This window comes from Polychytrium aggregatum (genome assembly GCF_025602895.1).
Source record: "Polychytrium aggregatum strain JEL109 chromosome Unknown BJ171scaffold_15, whole genome shotgun sequence".
Lineage (NCBI taxonomy): Eukaryota > Fungi > Chytridiomycota > Chytridiomycetes > Polychytriales > Polychytrium > Polychytrium aggregatum.
The window spans coordinates 561314-578180 of NW_026516217.1; the positions used below are offsets into that span (position 1 = coordinate 561314).

The 16867-nt window shown below is 58.9% G+C and overlaps 4 protein-coding genes across 4 annotated transcripts; 1 reads left to right on the forward strand and 3 right to left on the reverse strand.

Annotated features, from left to right (window-relative positions):
* Positions 1-41: 41 nt before the first annotated feature.
* On the reverse strand, positions 42-926 carry BJ171DRAFT_501879 (uncharacterized protein). Its single transcript, XM_053110726.1, has one exon. It carries the CDS (start codon positions 890-892, stop codon positions 254-256), a length of 639 nt encoding a protein of 212 aa, XP_052967455.1. The 5' UTR covers positions 893-926; the 3' UTR covers positions 42-253.
* A 1030-nt stretch (positions 927-1956) lies between these two features.
* On the forward strand, positions 1957-3847 carry BJ171DRAFT_474319 (TLD-domain-containing protein; the record flags this gene model as incomplete). The annotated part of the gene is made up of 5 exons (XM_053108735.1): positions 1957-2766; positions 2924-3024; positions 3067-3201; positions 3378-3491; positions 3706-3847. The coding sequence occupies 5 exons, from the start codon at positions 1957-1959 to the stop codon at positions 3845-3847; spliced, it is 1302 nt and encodes a 433-aa protein (XP_052967456.1).
* A 758-nt stretch (positions 3848-4605) lies between these two features.
* Positions 4606-7994, reverse strand: BJ171DRAFT_72758 (small GTPase superfamily). Its single transcript, XM_053115856.1, has 5 exons — positions 7827-7994; positions 6407-6533; positions 5893-6032; positions 5140-5331; positions 4606-4853 (listed from the first exon to the last, which is right to left on the reverse strand). The coding sequence occupies exons 1-5, from the start codon at positions 7881-7883 to the stop codon at positions 4809-4811; spliced, it is 561 nt and encodes a 186-aa protein (XP_052967457.1). The 5' UTR covers positions 7884-7994; the 3' UTR covers positions 4606-4808.
* A 1340-nt stretch (positions 7995-9334) lies between these two features.
* Positions 9335-11638, reverse strand: BJ171DRAFT_423321 (kinase-like domain-containing protein; the record flags this gene model as incomplete). The annotated part of the gene is made up of 7 exons (XM_053107592.1): positions 9335-9982; positions 10096-10185; positions 10259-10324; positions 10501-10607; positions 10720-10853; positions 10994-11123; positions 11497-11638. 7 exons carry the CDS (start codon positions 11636-11638, stop codon positions 9335-9337), a joined length of 1317 nt encoding a protein of 438 aa, XP_052967458.1.
* Positions 11639-16867: the final 5229 nt, after the last annotated feature.

Below are 16867 nucleotides of genomic sequence, written 5' to 3' on the forward strand. Positions count from 1 at the left end.
ACAGAGCTCGCACGCGATTGGACCTCGCCTGCGCCTCACCTGTGACGCGTACCGAACGCAAAAGCAAGGCAGGGACAAATGAAGCAGCACATACATGGATACAGAGCAAGATCCCCCTTGTGGGGGGTGCCTCCCGGCCGCAGCGAGCGCCGCCCCTTGGCTCGCTGTGCGCCGGCCCTTCGCGGTGCTCTGCAAGGGCAGGACAGCCCCCCCCAGCAGTCTCTGTCGCGGATGAGCTGCAGAGTTCTGTTACTCAAGGCCCGCCGCCACCCACAGAAGCAGCAGCAGCGCAGCAAGGCAGACACAGTCGCTGTCGCTGCCACAACAGACACACACTGCGGCCGTCCCGCGTCGTCGCACAGAGTTTGCATCCGCTGGTCACCTGGCGCGGGCTGGTGTCGGTGGCGGCGGTGACGTCACCGCCCCGTGCTGCCAGGCCTCCCCCAGAGCGCCGCTTATGGGAATGCGGGTGCGCCCCGTGCGACGCCTGCGCTGCCAGCCCAGAGCCTGCGTCCTTGCCGCGCGCCCCACATCGCCGCCCAGCTGCGCATTGCTCCGATCCCGCACGCTGACGCGCCGGAACGACACGCCGCCTGACCAGACGGCGCTCGGCGGCACACAGCCATTGGCCAGAAATGAGCTGGCGGGTCCCGAATCTGGCGCCACCGGCCGCACCAATCGCTGGGCGCCAGATGCGCACGTTCGAGCCAGCCAGCCAGCCAGCCAGCCGACGCACTCGATCCAGGGTCGAGCCAGCGCAAGCAACAGCGAGCGCCGACACGGCCTGGCAAGACGAGAAGCGGGTGGAGCTGACGACAGCAGCGGCTTTCCGGCGACGACATCGCAGACGGACGGACGGGGGACGGCAGTTGACTCGGCGGCAGAGTTGCATATCAGAGCGGCAGGCTTCGGCGCCAGGCGGCCCGATCGCCCAAACCGCGACAGAGACGGCCGGCCGCCGTCCCATATTTATAACCGCCTCGCCCGACCGTCTATCTCTGTGCGACGCCCGGGGCGAGATAGGCAACGGCAGATACGGCAGGCGCGGCTGCGCAGCAGCTTATCTCCGCCCGGCTGGCCGCGGGATCGCACCCGCCGCCCGTGCGTCCCCGGCGCGCACCCACACTGCCCTGAGTGAGTGTGCGCCTGGTGTGCCTGTTCCTCGTCGCACCAGGCCTGGCCGGCTGGTTGGCTGGGGCGCGGGTGGGAACGCGGTCTGATTCCCGTCGCTGCTCCCGTCGCTGCTCCCGTCGATGCTCCCGTCGATGCTCCCGTTGCTGATTCCGTCGGCGCCTTTCAGATGCCGACGGCCGCCTGTCGAGCACCGGGAGGCCGACCCTCTACGGAACCGCAGCCCGGATCGCGGATCGATGTGACGGGACCGCTGCTGGTCGTTGAGGAGAGGGAGGCCGCATGCATTTTTCTCGGACCTTCTCCGCGAGCGCCCCCATCGGCCGTGAGAACGCACAGGCACCCGGCCATAGCAGGCCGGGGCGATTCAGCCCGACATGGGACAGAGAGCGCTCATGTCCAGGGTCGTTGGCGGCGTGACATTGTCGCAGAGCATTGTTCCTGGCTTTGTCATTCAGCAGCAGCTATCGTGGCCCATATGCAGCAAAGAGCCCCAGGCAGTGGCCATGAGCAATTTTCAGCAGTACTAGATGCAGCATCAGTTGCAGCGTCAGATGCAATACTAATTGCAGCATTAGTTGAAACATCAAATGCAGCGTCATATGCAGCCGTGCTCCTCTGTACTCCTCCTGGCCTGCATGAGAAAACAGCCATGTCCAGGCGAACGCCCCATGGCCATGACCAGCGCCGGCCCAGCGCCGTCCCCACGCACCAGTTGCCTGGCCATCGGTCGCTGCTCCCCGCTCTCCATGTCCATTCGCATGATCTGCCATCGGCACAAGAGGCCATTGTCTTCCGTCAACCCTGGCTCTCCCGCAACTCCCTATGGACGACCCCAATCTCTCCGAACCCCGGCCGGATTTGAAGGCCAGGATCTCCAAGATGCTGCACACCTGGAGGGCCACCTTGTCCAGCAGCACAGAGTCCCGCTGGAGCCATACCCTGGCCCTCTCGCAAGACCAGCGGTCCCCCGACGCCTGTTCCTCATCCGAGCCCGGCCCTGGGTCCCGGCCATCCAATCCTCCGACATCTGTGTCGGTCGCCCGCTCCTCGATCCCATGCCAGCTTGGACCTCAAAACCACCCACGCGGTCAGGACCCGTCGCCCACACAGGATCGATCGTCAAGCTCGCCATGCTCGCGGAGGCACATTCGTCCGGCCTCGGCTCTGGCCTATGGCTCGCGGCCGCCGCCAAAGCCCTATCGGAGACCCATCCTCGCAGGCTCTCCCGGCTCGCACCCAGCAGGACAGGCCCTGCAGTCGAAATCGTCCCTGGACTTTCAGCGGCATTCGCCCAAACGCGATCTGCATCCATGGCTCGCGATGGCCGGCTCTGTCGCTTGCGCCGATCCGTCATCCTCGATCGAGATGCCTTCCTGCTCGACTCCACAGTCGGCCACATCCTCTGCTTCTCCGACCCGACGGCGCCCGTCCAAATCAATGCATCGCAACCCGCCATCCGCCCAGGGCGCCGGGAGTGCCTCGCTGACTTTGGCTCCTTCGCCTCGACCATCAATCCCAGTCCGCCGCTTCACGCTCCCGACAGCCGCCACCACCAGCATCGAACTGGTCTCGTCGAGATCGTCCAAGCCCGGTGACTTTGAGCAGATCCTGACCGCACGTTTGGCTGAAATGGTACTTTGCCGCTGCGAGTTTGCAGCTCGAATCAGCCATCGCACATTCCCCAATGCCCGAATTTGCTGTCTAAATGCCGCTGCCCACCCACGCTCATGATCATGTCGATGTTGCTTGATGCTGGTGTTGATGTAGGCACTTGTGATTTCTCTCGTAGATCCAGCCATTCCTGCCGCCGCTTCCACAACAAGCCCGCCAATGGAAACTGCTCTACAATCTCCAGGACGACGGTGCCTCGCTGACGACCCTGTTTTCCAGGTGTGTCCCCGGCGATTCGAGCTTCGTATCAACCGACTCCAGCGGCGAGAACCCAGACGAGGGACCGCCCTATCCGATCCTCCTGGTGATCCAAGACGACGACGGCGGGGTGTTCGGTGCCTTCTCGAATGTTCCCCTGAAGAGGGTCAAGCGCGGGTATTATGGAAATGGTGCATGGTAAGGCGGCCATGTAAAGGGGGAGAGTGCATCGCGGCAAAGACAAGCAACTGGTTGCTGCACCTGTTGTCTGTTCTTCCTTTTCATTGGACCTGGCTCTCTTCTGCCGTCCGTCAATGGCCACATCTCCGCTGACAAGTTCTCTCTCTGTCGCTCTGTCTGGGCCGCCGATGCAGTTTCCTGTGGAGATACAACCACGCCGTCGATACGATGTCGCTATACCTGTCCACCGGCCTCAACGAATACTACATCCTCAGCGAGAGCGGGGCCAACATAGCCTTTGGCGGCGGGTCAGTGGTTTGCCGCTTGTCCTCGTTGTCCCTGTCCCTGATTCCCACGGATACGGCTGTGTCCTTCATTCCGCAGCGTGGCGATCAAACGTCACTGGTCAGCCGAGTCTCTTCCGCATGCCATCGCCTTGTTATCTCATCCATTTACTTGTTTCCTTCTCAATCAATACTCGCTGGATATCCGGATTACCAAAAACAACAAAACCCACATCAGAAACGGCAAGTTTGGGCTGTGGCTGGACGAAGACTTGTATCGGGGCCACTCGAGTTCGTGCCCGACTTACAACAACGAGCCTCTGGCGCAGCACCCAGATTTCTACTGCCATAATGTCGAGGTCTGGACCTTTGAGCTCTGAGTCTCGGCGCTCAAGCCCTCAATTCTAAGATGCCTGATCGCCAATAAATGTCCCTTTCCGCGTCGTCGCCACATTCGCCTTTCTCCCATGCCTCCCACAATTGCACTCAACTGGCCCGGACAGCATATCGTGCAGTTGATCTTTGAGTTCTAATCTAATCCCAGAGCGGGGGTGGATCAACAATAACAGCGAGAATGAGAGGAAAAAAGGTAGCTAAATCAACAACACAGTCGAGGATAAGGGATGGTGGCGTCAAGGCAAAGTGGGATCAAAGCAGAAGAAGAATCTAACAAAATAGGCAGAGGCTTGAGTTTGGAAAAGGGATCCGCGAGACGGGAAAGCAGCATGCAAATCACCAAGTTGGAGGGTTGCACAGTCATGGGGATAAGAGAAAGTGGAGGAAGTGTGAGGAACGAGGGCGGAGGAATCACATCGCGGTGTATCGTGATGGAAGGAGGGGTAGGTGTGACTGCGTGCGCTTGTTTCAACCGTTATTTCATTAGGAATCTGTCATTATGTGAATGGGAGAGAGAGAGAGAGATAGGGAGAGAGTAGAGGGCTGAAAACAGAACAAGCAAGCGAGTAGAAAGGCGTGCGAGAGAACGAGAGAAAGAGAGCGAGGGGAGGGGCAAGAGCGGGAAGGAGCGGGAGAGACAAGCCAGAGTGGGAGTTATTTTGGAGTTTAGTCATTTTTTTTATCTGTTCTTTCACAAATTGGAAAAAAAAGGGGGGGGTAGAGCACAGTGGTGAGAAGAGGCGGAGAGAAGCGAGTAGACGACGACCTCGTTCTGATTCGAGCCAAAAGGGAGGAGGGGGCAGGTGAACCACTGCGCGAGACGAAGGTGAGGCCCGGGAGCGGACGGACAGAGGAAGAGAGCGTGCTGCTGAAGGAGCCGGAGCTTTGTGAGCCGGATGGGATGATTTGGATCGGTGGTGGCGGGGGTTTGGGCTGCCGCGTAGTTTACAGAATGTGGCACTTTCCCTTCTTTTCCGGCTTTTTTGTACTCTGTGTGGGGACGAAGCGACGCCATCAGTTGGCTGCATTGCGCAGACTCATGGAGACAACTCAAACTCAAGGGTGTCCTTTCAGCAATACTCGAGTATCCGCCAGACTGCGAGTATCCGCCAGACTGCGAGCCGCTTCAAGACCTTCCGTTTCTGGTCGCACCTCCAGATTGCCTTCCTTTCCTTTCCGCTCTCGCTCCCTCCGCGTATCCCTGAGACATATGGAGCCCTCTTCCATCTGCATGTCACCGCAAACGAGGCTTCCGGAGCACACCAGACACCCTTACCTTTTCAGGCATAGTTTTGTTGATCTGTCTGACCAAGTCAAAGAAGGCTTCGTCCACGTTGATTTTCTTTCGGGCGCTGGTCTCCATGAACGTGCAGCCGCCCCATTGGGCAGCGAGGGTGGCACCTTGCTGCTTACTTACAACGCGATCGTCTTCAAGATCGCACTTGTTTCCGACCAGAGCCATTGGGACCTGCAGAATCGGTATGTCCGAGGGTCAGAAGCTGGCGCGAGCGTGCCCAGATCGATCACCGGAGCCACAGATGCGCAGAGTAGTAACGGGTCGGTTTGCATTAGTCGCATTCGCCGTTGCCCTTGCCGTTGCCGTTGTTTTGGTTGTGCGGTCGATACCGGGGTCGCTGGCAGATGTCGATCGAGCGAGTGTGTCGAATCCAACCGACTCGGCCGACTGCTGTTGTATCGTTGTACCGGCTTAGAAACACGCATACGGCGTTGCTGCGTCTCTGGGATCGATATGCTTCGTATCCAAACTGAGGATTCGGGCAGATTGACTACGATTTCAACAGAGTGAGGGCTTGGATTCCGATCCGAGCATCAGCCACAACATTCTTGGGCGTGCCAGTTCATTGCATACTCGAGAGTAACCGTTTGTAAGAGGCTTGGTATCGAAGTTTGGACTGCTACCGGTTGTTTCAGGCTCTGCGCTGGCGGAGGCCGGGAGGACGACGGCTTGCTGTCTGACCTAAACACACAATTCGATCCCACCCTGTCAAACACAGCTGAAGGGGCTCACCTTATCGGTATCCTTTACTCGCAGGATCTGCTCTCGGAGTTCAACGAGATCATTGAAGGTCGCCTGTGATGTGATGCTGTACACGAGGATGAAGCCCTGGCCGTTTTTCATGTAGAGATCGCGCATCGCCGTGAATTGCTCTGTCAGGCAGAAGGGCGTGGATGGTGCGGCGGGTTAGATCGATGCTGCTCTAGGCTTACAGAAGTGGCCATGCCAAGCGACACGACCCTTCCGGGGCATCCATGTTGACTCATTTCGCCGGTCGCAGCACCGCTCAAGTCATGGCCGGGGCCAGAACAGTATGAGCCACCCGCACCAGGGCTGTGCAGAAGCAACACGGTCTCCAACGAGACCATCGCGTTTGGCATTGCGGGCAATGACTCAATGGTACATGCACGAGCTGTGTCATGATGCCCGACCGAGTTGTAGCTCTGCAGCGACGCTTTGCTTCTCCACCTAAACCACCGACCGCCAGCAACGCCCACGCAGCATCGCACCATCACCCGATCCCAACCTGTGCCGGCTGTGTCGAGAATCTCGAGCATGCACTGCTGTCCGTCCACTTCGACTTGCTTTCGGTACGAATCCTCGATTGTCGGATCATATTTCTCAACAAAGATGGATTGAACAAATTGCACGGTCTAAATGAATCGTGGTCCCCGTCGCGAAGAGCGGTTTCAGCAAAAGACACCGGGGCCGTTGGAGGAGCGAACGATGGTTAGTCATGCGATGGTGACCCGGCTGGGATCCGAAACGCGGTCGCCATCCCGCAATGCCACACGAGTGCGACGGGATATGAGTACGGGTGCAAGTGCAAGCCAAAAAGCAAGCTAAAAAGCCAGGACAGCGCATATGGCGGCCGCTGACCAGCCAGTCCACAGACCAACCGACTGCTTGGCGCAAACACGCGTAGCAGTGCCAGCCAAAGGGGATAGCAGACAACCGGCGGCTGGCAGTGGCCTGGCAGTCGGACCATATGAAACAGGCGAGCAATGGCAATGGCGATGCAGCAAACAAGGCGCGAGGAGTAGGAACGAAGGCGAGCGGACACAGCGGATGCGTCGATGACTCGGCGTGAGTTCGCAGGAGGCGTGGGCCGTCCACCAACCGGGACGGAGGGCATTCTCGGCTCTGCTCTGTTCTGCTCTGCTCGACTTTGCTCGGCGAAGGTGCTGTGGTGGAGGAGCTGCGGTGCTTTGGCGACAGGGAGAAGCGTCGTCGCGGGCGATGCTGAGGGTCCCCGCTTGGGTAGACCAGCAAAGCTGCTCCGAGGGTGAACCACAGTGGGCAGCAGCCGCGAGAGGCAATCCGTCACTTGGTATCGAGCCGATTGGCAGTGTCGATGCGGCAACGGTGGTGGTGGTGGTGGTGGTGCCCAGGCTCGTGCTGATGTGATAATGGTTGGAGTACGCTTGTGCTTCAAAGCCAACGCAGCGCTGGTTCATACACCGATCGACGAGCAGAGCAGGAAGCGAGCCGAGAATGGTCCGAGAGTCCCGCGGTCGTGGCGTTGCATTCCTGTCGAGGGCATTGGCATCAAGGGCCAGCAGCCGAACGGATAGGGCCCCAAAGAAGGAGCACGGCAGGAAAAGACGCAGAAAAATACGCCTCTTGTGGAGAGGAAAACAGTGGGAAGAAAGGAATGGCGAGGTGTCGCTGGCCCACAGCCTGTGGAAGCATTGATAGACCCTTGCTCGCGGGAGGGGGGGCGGAAAGTGCATAATGGACTCGTAGAAAGGTCGCAAACATCAACGAGCTGGGTTCTGGCAAGGGCCAACATGCTCGATGGACGAGAGGCAAAGGACCGGCTGGCGGAGCAGCAACCGCAACAGAAGCTGCAGCAAAAACAGAAATGCGATGGCGAATGGCAATGACAGCTGCCTCGATAGCATAGAACAGCGGGCAATCCAGAGGGCGACGCAGACGGTACTAACCAATGCCGACTTTCCAACACCGCCGGAGCCCAAGACGACCAGTTTGTATTCTCTCATGACGAGCGAGCGAGCGGCGACGGAGACAGGCGAACGCGTTAAAGTCGAGCAGTGGGAAGAGCGGTCGGCTGGGATATGTGCCGGTGTGAGCGGGAGTGCAAGGGTGCAGAGGCAAGAGAGAGAGGAGAGAGGGAGGAGAGAAAGAGAGAGGGGAGGGAGATGCGGGGAGCACCGGCGAGAACAAGGAGATGAGGCAGGGCGAGGGCGCAGCGAGGGGCGAGAAGCGAGGGGCGAGGGGCGAGGGGCGAGAGCGAGACACACGCACGCCGACAGCAGCAGCACACGGGGCGCTGTGGCCGCGGTGTGGCTGCCGTGCAGGCCGGCGCACAGAGCGTGTGGGGCTGGATTGGCTGCGTCGGCGCGCATTGTCCGTGTGCCGGTGCGCGAGAGTGCTGAGCGCGTTTCTTCTGTCGATCCATTGATACAGCTGCTCGCCGCCACACAGACAGCGAGCAGCAACAGCAGCACACTGCCCCCAGTGCCCACACTGACAGCGCCATCCACACTGACAACGCCATCTGCATTGTCCGACAGCGCACCGCGCACCGGCTGCAAACCCTGTCGAGCAAAGACCCCTGCCGGGCGCCTCTCTGTGCGATGCTGATTGTGCTCGACAATGTCCCCTTGCTGTCCGATTGTCGTCACACAATGGTCGCCAGGCCCCCCTTGCTCGCCCTCGCCCTCGCCGAGTCCGAGCAACCTCCGGACAAGACGCGTTCTGGCAATGCTCATCGTGTTGTCTGCGGAGGGTGGTGGGCATGTGCATGTGCATGTGGGTGTGGATGCCCATGTGGATGTCCATGTGGATGTCCATGTGGATGCGGGGGCTTCTGCTGCTGGGAATGCGTGTCTGGAATACCCATCATCGACACCGGCGCCGTCTTGGGTGCCGCGGGCTCTCCTGGTGACGAAGGCGATCCACCCAGCGCCGTTGCTGTTGCGCCCGACCCAGGCGCGGGCCCGACATGTGTTGGAGCCAGCAGCCGCCGCGGACGCAGAAAGAACCGGTGTTTCGGGGGCGAGCTTGGGGGTCTGCATTGACGCACGGGGGTCATTCCGGATCAGCAAGTACTCGGGTGGCGGCGGGAACCAAGCAGACTCGCTCGAGATCGCTCCAGGGGGGGGAAGAATGGCCCTCGTTCGACATGGTGCGGGAAGCGCACGACATCCACTCTCGTGCCAGCGCCTCATTTGCAGAACCAGGACCCGCATCCGTTGCATGTCGTTCATGCATCGTTCCTGTATCGCTCCGGTGTCGCTCCTGTGTCGTCGTGGGCCCTATGCAACCAAACCACCCTTGCTTCGGCTGTACGCGCTCGCTCGTTCGTTCGTTGGGCTGGTCCGGATCGGTTTGTTCGCCTCTCCTGCTCGCCTCTCCTGCTCGCCTCCAGCTCGTCAACGCCCTTCATGGCCCCGCCAGCTACCGCATCTTCCTGTCGCCCATATCGCCATCACCTCCGACGCCGCTGGATGTCCACATACCTTGGTATAAGCTCGGACGAGCACATCGCCATCGACTCGGACCGAGGACACGACGTCGACAGCTGGACCGCTGGTGCTGTTCCCTTCTCTGGCAGGCTCCGGGACTGCTCGATCAAGGGGCAGCTGCCATGCAGCTTGCTGTTTGACCCGATCCGGTCCAGCTCATCCAGCGTCTTCTCCTTCCAAATGCGTGTGCTCATCAGATCCTCGCGCGATTCGCGCTCGACGGAGGACCGGTTCTCCCGTTGGCTTGGGACATCGCTTCGGCCATTGCCCTCCATCGTGGCATTCTCTACCGCATTCGTCTCCCGCACCGACAGTGGTATCGTCGTCATCGATGAGGCCACTTGCGTCTTCTTCAACTGAGGATCCGACCGGGCGAGCTGCTCCAGCTTTGACGGCATCCCTTCTGGCGGTGTCTCCCAGTCATAGCCAACGTCGGGCGGGCACCCCGAGAGCTGCAGCAGCCGGTCGTAAAGGCTCTCGAGATAGTCGTAGCTGGGCTCGTCAAAGAACTGCAGCGACGCTAGATAGCGATAGAGCTCTACCACGGGCTCTGGCAATCCCTGGCACAGGTCGTGCATCGACATGGTTTCTTTGAGATGTTTGATTTCAGCCTGGTGTGGGATCATGCAAATGAGACCACGACCGCAGAAGGGTGCCGGCTCCTCCATCACTGCCTACCAGCGACGGTGCCATCCCATTGGGCAAAAGTGCTATTTGTGCATACCTTCTCCTTGCCCTTCCACGGGAGCTGGCCGTTGAGGAACTCTATCGTGATGTATAGCAGCGGCCACAAGTCGTCCACCCGAGACAGATCCTGCCACCACCAAGGGCAAGTTAGAACCGCGGAGCGCTTCCATGATGCCGTACCGGGCGCCGTGGGCTCTTACCTTTTCCTGGTGTGCGTGCAAGGAAGCATACGTCGCTGTGCCTTTGAATCCCGCCTTTTCTCGCGGCTGTCATCCGTTGGGATAGTGTCAAACAAATCAGGAATGTGTGGTGTTCGCTGTGAGACAAACTGAACGCTGGCCGTCCTTCGCAAGCAATGGTGCCTCCGACCCAAGTCTCACATCAGCGGCTCCCACCGAGACCCGGCTCCGGGGCTATCACAGCAGATAACCATTCTCCTTACGTATCGATGCTGTCCAGAGCCGTTCGTGAACTTTCGAGCGAGTCCAAAATCAACAAGATAGCATCCCGGCTGCCCTTCTGTGCTCGGCAGTCCAATGCAAAAATTGCCTGATTGCCAATCCATACGAGCCGGATAAAATCAGAGCCAGTAAGCAGCTGTCTTGCGGAGCCAGGACGACCATGAGCCAGGACGGCCATGAGCCAAACACCGCGGTCTCACCTGGCTTGATGTCGCGATGGATGATTCCGATTTCATGAATCTCCCGGATGGCCTTGATCATCTGCTTTCCCAGCAACGCCGTCGTTGATAAACTGAACCTGCCCGTCTTTGTTTTCTTTCGGACCTCGGAGAGACTACAGGATTCAGATGTCATTAGCGGCGTTGCAGGACCATTTTCACGGTATCGTTTCCTGCCACCCACCAGTCTCGAACCGCGAAATCTGATCCTCCATCGGCACCTGATTTGCCATCCGCGCGCTTCCACGCAACTTACTTGGGCCCCAGTAGTTGCATGACCACATAGGTCGACGCTACATCGTCGACGTTAACCCCCGGTCCGTATGATGATATCGGATACGTCAAATATCGACCGCATGCATGAAGCTGCGGGATGTGTTTGCGTCCTGAGTGCCATGGGAAAGAGAGCAGATGAGCCCATTGATGCCATGGTCAGCCAGCGACATGCTGGTGAGTTTGCTGATCAGGAGCTCCTCGGGAAGATTCCTGCGCGCTCCGGCCCCAATCGATCTTTCCCGTCGTCCATGATTCCGTTGCGATACCATTCGCAGCTTCATCTCTGGACTTCCGTTGCCCGGCCAGCACTTGCTTGCCTCGGCCCGCTACATCCGGTCATCAAATTGAGATGTTTTGGGCCGTGACCTACATCCTACTACTGCTGGTTGCGTTGGACTATATCTGAGCCATGCACAGCGCGGCTTGATTGGATTTTTCGATGCAAAGCCACGAACTCCACCGGACGCTTCGTACTAACCCTACCTTGGAGCCGCCGCAGCACGCCAGCCTCGAGCCGAAGCACCTTCTTCTTTGCCGTCGGATGCTCAATCTTGACTGCAATTCGCTCGCCTGTTGTTAGATCCAGGGCCTTGTAGACTTCACCAAAGCCGCCCTTGCCGATCATGTTGCCCTGTTTGAGGATGGCGATGTGGGAAGGGGAGGGGTGGTCGTCCGAGGAGTCAAACGCGGGTCATTGCGTCGAGCCAGCAGCAAGATACCGATCTTGTCGAGATCTTCGACATCAGCAACAGCAACATCAACAGCAGTCGCCGTCAGCCCTGTCCTCGTGCCGTGAGTTACTCTACTACAGATCGATGAAAGGCTCTCCGCGACTCCCCAAGACCGAGCTGGCAACCGAGCCTGGGCGCGATCTTCTCGACCACTTCGCCCGGGCCCCGTCAAGCTGGTGCTCATGCGCGTTGCCCGCTGCCCATAACGATACATACAAGCTTCCATCGCCCCTTGATGATCGCATTGTACAACGAGGGGGGATTACCGGGAACGGCTGTCGGGGCTGGGGTCGAGACTGGGAGCACGTTTGAGACGGAACCGACCGGCATCGCGGTGGCATTGCGTGCCAATGCCGCTGTTGAGGCTGCGTCGACGAAGGGATCATGCGATTTGTGGGGCGCGACTGGGTTGACGGCTGGCTCGGGCTTGAACGGCAGCATCGGGTTTATCACCGTGAGCATTCTGGCTCCAATTTGACAGAGAGGCGGCCAAGCACGTCGATGCGATCAGAGAGAGGGTGGAGGAAATGTGGAGAAACCGAAGAGGAAGACTGTGGTTCTGGTCGTGATTGTAACTGCGGTTGTCGTCGTGGTCGATGGTCGATAGGATCCTGGTAGAGTCGATGCTCAAGTAACGTGTTTCGTGAGACCGGAAACAGTCCTGATTGCTCTGGTGCCAACGAATGGTGGAAGGCAGTGGCGGATCGTGGGCGAGAGACGGTCGGACGATGATTCAGTTCCGCTTGATTATCTGGAATGCGACTCCTCCTCGTGTCTATATAGAGCCAAGCGACCTCCCGCCGACGATTCCTGAGGCACAGAGGCGGAGGAGGGAAGAGAAGCTCGAAGCGCCTTTGAGACAACCGCCACATCTGCCGAGAAAGCTGGTAGCTCTCTCGGCCCGGACCCAGCCAGCATCCAACCGCGGACACCCACCCAGAGCAGCGCTACATCGCCCACAGGCTCTGTGTGCAGGACAAGAGCGGGAACAGCGAGGATCCAGTCATGTCCCGCAGAGAAGCGAGAACCCGTCTGGGAAAGTAGTGGTCATGGCTTCCAGCGCCTTTTCGACGAGCGCGCGCCAAAATCGAGATCTGGGAGGGAAGCAGCCCCTCGAGCCACCACCGCTGGCTCCACTTCTCCCGCCCAGCGATCCCGCCCATCGTTTGTCTGGTCGAGCGCTGTCGGCAGTGCGTCGGGCGCGAGATGCGGGAGTGAGGCCCCTGGCAGCGTCGCGACGAGCAGCGCAGATGGCACTACCGATTGTTGGGCCAGGGTCAACAAACAAACAAGCCCGCTTCCGCTTGCTGGAAGGAGGGAGCTGGAAGGAGCCGTACCTGGGGCACTGGGAGCCCTGCCGAGCCACCAGAACACTGGAAACCACGGCCCTCGGTGTACACGACCCCTTGGCATACAACCTTCGAATAATGAAACAGGGCACAGCTTTGATATCATACAGTCAATCCAGAAGGAAATGGGACAGTCCTTCTCTGGCGTCAGATGTCTGAAGCCTGCCGAATATCCGTTGGTCCCGGCGAGCAAGCCGTGCGATTGTTTCCCGTCCTGGTTGGCAATCTCTTTGTTTTGGTTGGTTTGGGAAGCGTACTCTTGAATACACTCGGTCGATCCTCTGTGGCGACGATCGACTGGCATTGATGTCTCGATCCAGGAGGGTGGTGCATCCACTGGATCCAGGAGGGTAGTGCATTCACTCGACACTCTAGACTGCTCTGCTTTTTCGAGTCGCTTGACTTCCCGGCGCTGCGAGCACACTGTTTGGCCATGGGAACGACGGCTGTGTGTGTATTCAGGTTCCAGAGCAAAACAACTGTCCTGGTTCAAACGGGGTGTCCTGTTTCCGAATTGGCTGTACACTTTATTCAGAAAAAACGGGACAATATAGCCGTTTCCATGAACATGCAGTATGTGCTGTGCTTGCGTCAAGCAAAGCCACAAGAAATAAAACAGATCACTTTGGCAGCCTCCGAGTGAAGACCACCGGTCGCTCTCCGGTCTCCACAATCGACCTGCATACTGTGATCATGTTGCGCGCCGCATTGACGTCGCGATTCCACACTGTCCGGCAGCTGGGATTCTTGCAGCTCCTGACAAAGTGGGAATTCGCAACACTGGGCGCATCGAGTCCTTCCAACCGAACTGGCTCCAGGCACTTGGAGCACACTTGCGAGGTGTTGAACTCGTTCGTCGAGACTACCTTGACGCTTCCATGATGGTGATTGGGCCGGCGTCGGTGGTGCTCGAATTGCTCAAAGTACCGAGCGAACCGCTGCCTCCGAGGGCTGGATGCATAGCCCTTGCCTTGCCGCCATGATGCATTGCCAAAGGCGATCACCACATCGGTCCGTATCGGGGCGTGCCTCAGGACGGCCTTGCACATCCTGTCGACGGCCACTTGGCGTCTCTTGTGGCCCGTGAAGCGATGGTGACGGGCCTTCTTGCCAAGGTGGAAGTCGAGCTGCCCTCGCAGCTCCGGTCGCAGGACATGGGTGAGATGGACCTTGAAAGCCTCCGAGGACGACACCTTGGGCGAGGGAGTGGTCGACATCCAGGTCTCGATGCTGAGTCGATACTTCATGGTGTTGTGCCACCTGGTGTCGGACGTATGGCCACACATGTGCTGGTAGTGGCCATTGGAGAATGAGACCACCTCGTCTTGGTGGCCCGGTGCTTGGATGACCGCCGTGAAGATGGAGCCGACTCCAGGATCGATGCCAATCCAAGTGGACTTGTCGGGGTCTGGGTCGCCGATGTGGGCCTGGATACGCTGCTCGGCGGTCGGAGGAGGCTCGGAGGTCTCGGTGCGATCGGTTCGACGCACAAACTTGACGAGGCCGATGGTGCATCCAATGCCATCGGTGCTGATCTCGTAGTTGAACAGTTTGTGATTGATATCCCGGTCACGGAAGAGGGAACTACGCAGCTTGAAGCAACTGCGCCAGAGACGATCCTGGTTGTTGACACCGTCATCGCCTTCTTCCTTGAGCTTGTCCCTGGTGAGTCCAAGGCGCTTCTTTGGACCCAGGAGCTCCCAGAGAGTGACCGTGTCAATCTTGACATACTTGGCCCTTGCAGTGCATAGAGGAACCATCGTGCACACGGCCGGAGGAGTGTCAAGAGCGAGCTGCTTGAGAGCCCAGTTGAGTCTGGCGGCCAGCTTGTTGATCTTGGCCTTGGTGGTGCCGAGCTCAGACTTGGCCGTGGTGAACCTCTTGTCGTCGGAGGGAATGCCTTGGGTAGTGAGCTCGTCCAGCTTGGCCTGGCGCTGCAGCTCGGAGACTCGGAGGGCGGGCATGTCACAGTCGATCCACTTGTGGACATTGTCGACCATCTTGTCCCGGGCAAGGATCCCCACATGGTGTGAGAGGCGATGGAGGGCCCGGAAGCGGTCCTGGTCGCTGCTGTACCGAAACTCGTCCAGGACGTGGCCAAAGTCGGGATAGAGGAACTCGATATCGGCCTTGGGTGGAGTCTGCCCTGGTTTCTCGAAGAGCTCGAGACAGGCCTCGATGGCTTCGTGCTTGTGCTTGTTGGCTGGGAAGACGGCAGCGCAGAAGCGGCGAAGGAGTCGCCAGTAGGCCAGGTCGAGGTGGGTGGTGCAGTTGGTAGCATGGGCATTGACAGCCAGTGTGAGAAGCTGACTGCGAGCACCATCAGGCAGACGAGGGGCCGGAGGTAGGTCTGCGTGCCGAGTGGTCTGGTAGTCGCGAAAGGAAGCGACCAGATGCTCGTTGTATTTCTCAATGTCCCTGGCTGTCAAGAGAGCACCAGCCTGGACGATCCTGAAGCATTGGCGAACGAAAGCAGGTGTGGACTTGGAGATGACGGGGACGGGAAGATCCTGCTCGATGCACCGGAGGATGTGCAGGTTGAGCAGCCTGGATGCCTCGAACTGGATCTGGGTCATGGCCTCGACGGTGGCCTGGATCTTGTCGCGGAGAGCGGGATTGAGACAACAGCCATCCATCGTCTGCTTGAAGCAGCTGAACTGAGGGGCGGATGACCTTCCATCCACGAGTGGGACGACAGAACTCTTGAGGGGGTGATATTTTGGACACTTGTTGGTGTTGCAACGTTCGTGATCGGTGCCATCGCACTGGCGACATCGCTTGCCGGTACTCGAGGAAGTAGATGGACCAGGCTCGGTGGGATCGACATCCATTGGATCTGCAGAAGCAGTGGTGGTGAGCGACGGAGCAACAGACGACCAAGCATGCGTGGGATCAGAATACGAACCAGAGACAGGCTCCGACTGTGACTTGGCTTTCTTGGGCCTGGGTGGCCGAGGCTGGCCATCACCGGTACCCTTACGCTTCGGAGGCATGGGGGCAGAGGATGCTGGATGCCTGCCAGTGGTACTGGTCAGAGCAGAGACTTTTTTTTATCGTGCAATAGCGCGATGATCAGATCAAGGCGAGATGAGGGAAGAAAGCAGCAGGACGAAGGTGTGGCATTTATACCCGAGAGCAGGAACCCGTCTTTGCGGGCTGGTTGGGGAAGTGACCCTGTTCAAAAATCGTCGAGAGGTTCAAGCCAGGGATTTGAGCGTGAAAATGGCGGCGTGATTGGGGAACTCAACCCCAAATCGGTGGGGACTCAACCCCAAATCGGTGGGGACTCAATCCCAAAGAAGTTCTCGATGGGATTGAAGTCGGGCGAGGCAGGTGGGGTGAAGATCACTGACCATCCTCGGCGATCGATGCAGTCCAGGACAGCCATTGTCTTGTGCATCTGACATTGTCCATCACAATCACAGAGCCATCTGGGAAGGTCGCTCGCTCAAAGAACTCGACTATCGAGTGTGTCTTGAATGATGTGGGGATGTACATGCGATGCAGCACACCAGAGTGGTTGATGGCAAATGCAGCCGAGACAGACTTGTGTTTCATGTGATTGCGCTGACGGAGTGGGACGCCCTTCGGCGAGTATCCGTAGAGCGGAAAGGTGGTTCGTCTGATCCCCGTCTCATCGACAAAAACGAATCGCCGCGGGTCGATGGAGCGGGCCTGGTCCCTGAACTGTGCCACTCGCTCATCCAGTCGCTTGGACTTGTAGAGGTGTGTTGCCCTCTTGTGTGAGAGACCTGCTCGGTGGATGGCAGTGTG

Coding starts and splice junctions, on each gene's coding strand:
- BJ171DRAFT_501879 (XM_053110726.1), bottom strand. CDS start 892: ATGCAACTCTGCCGCCGAGTCAACTGCCGTCCCCCGTCCGTCCGTCTG.
- BJ171DRAFT_72758 (XM_053115856.1), bottom strand. CDS start 7,883: ATGAGAGAATACAAACTGGTCGTCTTGGGCTCCGGCGGTGTTGGAAAG. Junction 6,033..6,406: donor TCTCGACACAGCCGGCACAG/GTTGGGATCGGG, acceptor TCTGCCTGACAG/AGCAATTCACGGCGATGCGC. Junction 4,854..5,139: donor ACAAAACTATGCCTGAAAAG/GTAAGGGTGTCT, acceptor GTCCCCACACAG/AGTACAAAAAAGCCGGAAAA.